At 34.5% G+C, this 7,542-nt stretch overlaps 1 protein-coding gene across 1 annotated transcript; it reads left to right on the top strand.

Annotated features, from left to right (window-relative positions):
• Positions 1-1,206: 1,206 nt before the first annotated feature.
• LOC129579642 (esterase B1-like) lies at positions 1,207-7,141 on the top strand. The gene is made up of 9 exons (XM_055469811.1): positions 1,207-1,831; positions 1,932-2,073; positions 4,695-4,985; positions 5,073-5,443; positions 5,559-5,678; positions 6,247-6,434; positions 6,503-6,598; positions 6,683-6,805; positions 6,885-7,141. Exons 1-9 carry the CDS (start codon positions 1,604-1,606, stop codon positions 7,069-7,071), a joined length of 1,746 nt encoding a protein of 581 aa, XP_055325786.1. The 5' UTR covers positions 1,207-1,603; the 3' UTR covers positions 7,072-7,141.
• The last annotated feature ends 401 nt before the right edge of the window (positions 7,142-7,542 follow it).

Here is a 7,542-nt window from a genome sequence, read left to right as displayed (position 1 = left end):
TGAAGTGTTCCAATTGAAATCGATATCAAGTTCAGAGAAGATGTAAAAATAAAAAAAATAGTGTCCCTTCTCTTCAGTGCCCTATGTAGATTTAAACTGAAATGACTGTTCTTCTCAATTTTATGCTTTCAATTACATATATTTGAGTCAGAGCCTGTTTCAGATAGGGCGCAGGTGGTGCAAGACACAAGGACGCTCGGGCACCAAAGGGAAAATTGTGGCGCTTGAGCGCCGAAGGTACTTGAGAACTCAACTGAAAGAAGGGCGCCCGTTTCGTTTCTCGATAGCAAAAAAAAGTTCAACAAAATCGCTCGAGTCGATTGTTTTAGGGGAAAAAATCCTCCAGACCAAAAATGTATAAGGGAATATGAAAAAAAACATTGTACGTTCAAACGTAGAGAAGTTTCAAAATCCCACCAAAAAATGAATCGGAAAAACTATTTTTCAAAACAATTTGTTGTCTGGTAATTGGGCAATCGTCATTCCGTTGTCATCGATGAATTCATTAAAAAAATTCAATAATACTTGAATATTTCAATCGAACATTCGCACATCGGTAATTATAGTTTATGTCGACATCAGACACTTAAACGCCATTAATTTCCATTTTCCAAGTGTTTCAATTACGACAGCGTATATAATTACACGATCTAGGCTTGATTATCAAGAACCATTTAAAACCTGCTATGAATTCGACACATACTGTGTGTATAGAATACGCTCACGAGTCGAAGCGCAACTGCGAAATATTTTTGCATCAACACGAAATTAAATTGTGTTGCCGCAGACGCATCACGTTCAATATTGCAGTGTTCCGCACTCATGTAACAATAACATTTTATTGTTTATTTAATAATAATCCGTTCTATCTTCTCTCTCACAGAGATGAATATGTTCGACTATTAATGATAGAATTTGTTTTTATTATTTTCACGAAAATATGAACGGCTGAGAATATTCGTTGGAGCATGTCCATGTTCGATGCGTTGTTAAATGTCAATAATAAAAAAGTTGTACTATGAGAGTCATACTATTCTCACTGCCAATCGGTAGTGGTTGACCTTGGAACTACGTTAGACAAGCGTTCGATTGTATCATTCAAATCTTGATGAAATCTTTAAAAGTGGCGCGAAGCAATTGACTAATTATTATTAAAGTTGATTATTTATTCAGTTTTTACATGCGATTCGCCATGCTTTGGGATACAAACGAAACAATGGGATAGAATTTTTCGCGTTTTAGCTACTACTTCTCGTCGCTTTAGTGCGAAAATTGTAATTTCGTTCAATTTCAAATTTGTTATACCTATATTCGTGTTCTCGAACAATATGTCCAATGAATATCCAATAGAAGTCAGACAACAATAAAGATAAAATGTGCAGAATTTTAACAAAAAAAAAATCGGCAATGGTGCTCACGTAAAACGATTTTGAACAATAATACATAATAACAAATTTTCTATGTGACCTATGTATGCTATTTAGGTCAATTTTAACAATTGTACAGAAAAGTTAATAACATCTGGGAAATTTTGATTATTTTTCGTAATTTGTACGTGAATTCAATTAAATTGATTGTTTTTTTCGTGGTGAATTCAGATAAAATGTATGAAGTACTATATAAATTGATGCCAATTTTGTTATTGCTTACATCGATTGCAAATTGTGACCCCCCTACCGTAAGACAAACGACCAATGGACCAGTCGAAGGCACAGAACAAACGAGCTTTTTCGGCAAAAAGTATTATTCATTTCGAGGAATTCCATATGCCGAGGTTCCAATAACTGGGAATGATCCGTATACTGGCGAAACGGTTGACCGAAGATTCAAGGTAAGCAATGGAAGCGAGAGAATAAATGTCAACATAAAAAATCAATTATTTTGAGATGAAACTCAATCAAATCAATTGAAAATATTTTCTGCATTTGAAGTCACCTCAACCACTCGTGCGACAATGGACTGAACCCCTAAAGGTGCAAAACTTCGGAGATGGATGCATCGCTTCATCGGGTTGGATACCAGCAACGGGAAACACAAGCGAAAATTGTCTGTTTGTTAACATTTATGTTCCAGGTTAGTTTTATGACATTTTCATTTCAATGGGTAAGCGGAATAATGAAACGTATTTTTTTTGTAAAATGGAGAACTCCTGAAAAAAATTTGTTTTCATGTATCACTTTTAATGAAAAAAAATTTACGATGCGATTCAATTTTTTTTAGTATTTCCCCGTTTTTTCGCGAATGTTCTTCTCTGATTTTTTTCTAAACTAAAAACCATATGATTCGGATATTCATTGGACAACACAATGAATACGCCGAAAATGTGCGATAAAAAAGTACACCAAGTGGACTGACTGAAATGTTTATTAAAATTATAAACAAATGTTGTTCTCGTCGCGTGCGGCGCACACAGCCGCTTCAACGAAAACTGTCGATTAAACGACTACGATGTTTGTTTTTTATTTAACCAGTACCTAAGTTTAGTCAATTGGTTTTTGATTTGCGATTATGTGACAATTTATAGCTTGCTGCTCAATTGCTTTGATGAATCATTTGAATATGTCGATTTGAAGATGATCGAAAGTAAGTCAAAGATCTTTGCCTCGATGCACGAAATGAAATCAGTTCGTGTTTGGCCATTGACTGTATCGTTGCAATAAGTTCGTTTGATTTGTATTTTTTTTTATTCTGGAACCAAATTGAAATGTCAAAGAAAGGCACCAAATACTCAAACGCTTGGGAACGATTGCCTGAGTTCGAACCATGGTTAACCGCGGTTGATTCTGATTATTACAAAGCAAAATGCACAGGAAGTGTTATTGGGAAACATGCCTCCAGTTTTACAACAAAATATGAAAGCAAACCGATGTTTTACGGGCCATCAAAAGCGGCACAAAGTATTCGAAAGGAAATGATGGTTTGTTTTACTTATCAAACTTTGAAGGCGATAACATAATGTTACCATGTCATTTTGCTGAAAAATCAGTACTTGCTTACCATCTTTGGCCAAAAAATCAGTATGCTGTTCAGAAAATCAGTATAAAAATCAGTATATGCCGAAAAACGCTTAAACCCAAGCAAATATCAAAATTTCATTGATGTAATGAGTTTACAGTAAAAAAAAGCGCTTAAAACCAATGAATTCAACTATATGTTGACCTTAAAGTATCAAGACGCAAACTTTCTTTTCCTTCTAATTTTGTTCACTCTAGCGAAAATACGTTCTAGGAGTGGAAGTACCAGGGAAATAGAACACATATTCGATTTGGTGTGAAAATTTTTGGTTGTTACGTTTTGTTTTATATATAGAATAAAAAATAATAATAAGAAATATAAAACGTGATCGAAAATTTTTGGCACCGCAGCAATTAGTGTTTCCAATGTCATTGATGTTCTCGTTTCACTCGTACATAGAATTTCTGATTTTTTTTATCTGTCCAACTATTTTGCAGCTATACCAAATTTTCAGGAATATAAATACGAGCTCAAAGAAAAGCATGAAAGCAAAGAAAAAACTAAATTTTCCGAAAACACGTAAGATAAATTGTAAAAGTTCTCTTTCAATTTTCTTATGTTTTGTATGACATGTCTCGGGTCCCGAGACTCGGGATAATTGCGTTTCGTGCTTTTCTGAGCTTTTTTTGACAATTTTCTTTAACAGAAACATGAATTTTTCATCATCAAGTATTTCTGTGCAAAATTTCAAAATGTCAAAAATCAGTATAAAATCAGTACGAAGATTAAAAAATCAGTATCGAACAAAAAAATTGGCCAAAAATCAGTATAGTACTGATAAAATCAGTACACATGGTAACATTACGATAACAACGACGGAGCCTTATGCTCTCTTTTTGAAGATTTATAATAATAATTCAAAATTATGAAGTTATTTCTTAAAATATATAGGGGAATTATGTGTAGGTTGACCCGCACTAATCATTTTAGTCATAACTTTTTACGGAATGAAGATAAATGCAAACTTGATATTCCATTGGAAAGAGAGCCGAAAAAGCTACAATTTGATCAGGAAATTCATTAGTTTTGGTTGTAAAAACAAAACATTTCGGTCAATTTTCTAAGAGGTTTGATTCTTGGCAACAAAATTGTTTCTTTGTAAGACCCACCCCATTTTTTTTTTTAGAAAAACATGCAGTATAAACACTCAATAAATGAAATTTATTTAATTTCGTTGGATTTTCAATCGTTATCGGTCTTTACAACTACGAAAAACGATGAAAAAATGTAGAAAAATATAGAAATAGTAAAAAAATACATGTTCTCTATTTTTTCATTTTTCATCGATTTTTTCGTGTTTTTAAAGTCCAAAAACGATTGGAAATTCATCAAAATTCAATGAGTCTCGTATATTGAGTGTTTGCGCTGAATAGTTGTCTCATTTTTTTGATTTTTTTTTCGGGTGGGTCAACTTACAAAGTGGGTCAACAACATACTCCCTCTATTCAATAACGAAATCACGTTTTTCACGTTTCTTTCTTGAAATTGCCGTTTTTCCCCGTTTTTTTGACAATATTCAATTCCCGGTTTTTCCCGATTTTTAGCTTCGAATTTCCCGTTTTTTGAAGAAAAAAACGTGATGGGAGGCCAATATTCCGCTTTCCCATTCATTTGAAAAGGCTTTATTCAGTTGTGTGCTGCATTTAATGCCTCAATCTTATGTGTTCTTTTTTTGAAAGCCGGTGGCGTAGAGAAGAAAACTGTTCTGATATTTATTCACGGTGGTGGTTTTACTGAGGGAACATCGAACGATTTCCTTTACGGGCCAGACTTCCTCATTGATGCGGACAATATTTTGGTGACATTAAATTATCGCGTGGGCGTTTTTGGCTTTATGAATCTTGGTTTTGGAGAATATACCGGCAACATGGGTTTGAAAGACCAGCAATTGGCTTTGAAATGGATTTATGAGAATATTGAACATTTCTCGGGGAATCAGAATGAGATCATGTTATTCGGAGAGAGTGCGGGTAGGTGTTGTATTTCGTAAAAGCTATAAATTTGGCCACCAGAAAGTGGTGAAATTCACATCACGTTTATCATTCGTGTTCTAACAGGCGGGGCTTCTGTAAATTACCATATGCTTAATGAAGAGTCACGAAAGTATTTCAACAGGGCGTTCGCTCTCAGCAGCTCTTCCCTGAACAATTACGTCTTATACGAACCAAATCACTTAGAGAGAATGCAGAAAATCTCAAATATCCAAGACAAACTGCAGTTGGTCGAGTATTTGAAGACGGCAGACAGCACAGAACTTGCTAAAATACTAAGAACCAACGATTTGGGACAGATTTTACTTCAAGCAGCATGGGTTCCAACCATCGAAAGTCCTGAAACCAAAGGGGCATTCATAACTAAATCGCCTGATGAAATCTACAAATCAGATGCGGCACCAGTCATGGATACTATGTTCAGCATCGTTTCTCAGGTATTTCTAATGAATGAAGATCATATACATATTTGACGATTTAGAAATTTCCCATTGAGGAACGGAAATGCGTCCATTGTTCAACTCAAAACATTCGTTCCTTTGCTTTAATTAGGAATACGTAACATTCAATCCAGGTTTAACTAAAAGCACTGAACCGCTTCTTAGCAAAGATTGGAAAAATTCGAAGATGTTGTTGCCATTCCACGGATTTGATAAAGATACTTATCCAGAGGTAATTCTAATGATTCCAACTAACGAGAGCTGTCTAAAATTAAGCATATTAAGAAATATTCAATACATAGTCCGACTCGTGTTTTTTTCTCTAATTTGGCACATGAGTCGAACAAGTGCCAATCGATAGTTAATAAGGGCCTGATTATGGAATGGGCTAAAAATGAATTTCATGTCCTTAGTGTCCATCTAAAATCAACTGCTGCACATTTTTACGCCAGTATAAAGTGCATAAAACCATCATAGCTATGATATAAATAGCCAGATGTAAGATTTCCATACAAATCGGTAAATTTTTGATTTTTGTCCAATTTTTCCAAGTCTTGAAGACAAAAGATAGTTCTGGTTACACTTGTTGGCTCCCTCACATCAAGAAATTCGTTCCTCCTGAAATGTAGAAAAGGCGATAGTTAAATTTTTTCGAAACGAGCAACTTAGACCAAGACCATGATCTATTCTGTAATTAGGGCCACCTAAGCTTGGAAATTTTTCGGCTCATATGCCAAATTTAAAAAAACACACCAGACTGTGTTAGTATCGAGTGTTATTCTTATTTTCACTCTATTCAGGAATACAAGCATGCGATCGATCTTCTAAAAGACGCCTATTTCGATGACACAACCAATGCTGATGCAATTAAACGTGGAAATATTGCTTTACTCTCAGATTCAAACTTTGGGTATGGAATTCTCAAAGCTGCCCGGTATCAAGTAATAGCAAACAACAAAGGAACACCAAAAAATACGTTTCTACTGAGGTTTGAATGTGCCAACATATAATAATATTCATCCATTTCATGGCTTCTTTATAATTGGTTTGCATTAGATTTTCCGTAAACGCCGACATCAATGCATTCAAGATCCTGTTTCACTTGAATATTGATGGAGCAGCTCATGGGGAGGAACTTTGTTATATGTTCCGGTAAAGAATTTTCAATAACTGGTGTAATCATAGTAAATTCAAGTGCACTTGGTTTGATCATTTGTTTTCTCCTTTGAATTTAAGTTGCGGTTTGTTCGACAGTTACAAATTATACGAAAACGCATTACAAGCCAGAGACAATTCCAATGTGAATTATAGGACAATTAGGCGTATGGTCGATATAATCACTAATTTTGCTCGAACTGGGTGAGTTGTGAAGAGATTCTAACAGTTACTTTTCTTCGATTTCTCATCAAATTCATTCGTTACTTCGATACATTCATAGCAATCCATCGGTTGAAGGAGATACTCCGTTCATGTCATCGACATCGCCGGACAAAATTCTCGGCCAAGACATCACAAACGATCCAAACAGCAGCTTGGTAACAAACATAATGGATCAACTACACTTCAACACATGGAAGCAGATTGCTGACTCCTATAAAAGATTGAAAATTAATGACAACTTGTAGTGCTTACTACTCTATCACTATCACGTTCACAAAAGAGAAGATAATAAAATCACTTTGAAGCAAAATAATACATTCATAAATGAGTTATCAATGCCCTTTCTTGTGATGAAAATTTAAGTCTACGAAAACACTTTCAAACATAAAATGGAACCAACTTATATAAGTCCACCGATTTAATTTTTACATTATTCCAGAAAACACTGAATTTCTCAATAGATTGAAAATGATAGTCACTGCGTCGCTTTTTCATCTTTCAGACATCAACTATTTGCAATTTCCTCTCATTCATTTATCTATTCAATATTTTTTATAAATTTTTGACAATATTTCGAATGGTTCTCTTATTTCCCCATCCTTCAATCATCACCCAGTGTTCTTCAATCTATTCTCTCATTACACAATCATTCACTCTTTCTCTATTTCTCTATTGTTCTTCCTGTATAATTTTTCTCTCGATTCTGTTCTCTCTCT

The sequence above is a fragment of the Sitodiplosis mosellana genome, unplaced genomic scaffold (assembly GCF_009176505.1).
Source record: "Sitodiplosis mosellana isolate CC-2019 unplaced genomic scaffold, AAFC_SMos_1.0 Smas_scaffold_6340, whole genome shotgun sequence".
Lineage (NCBI taxonomy): Eukaryota > Metazoa > Arthropoda > Insecta > Diptera > Cecidomyiidae > Sitodiplosis > Sitodiplosis mosellana.
This window is presented reverse-complemented; position numbering and strand designations above follow the sequence as displayed.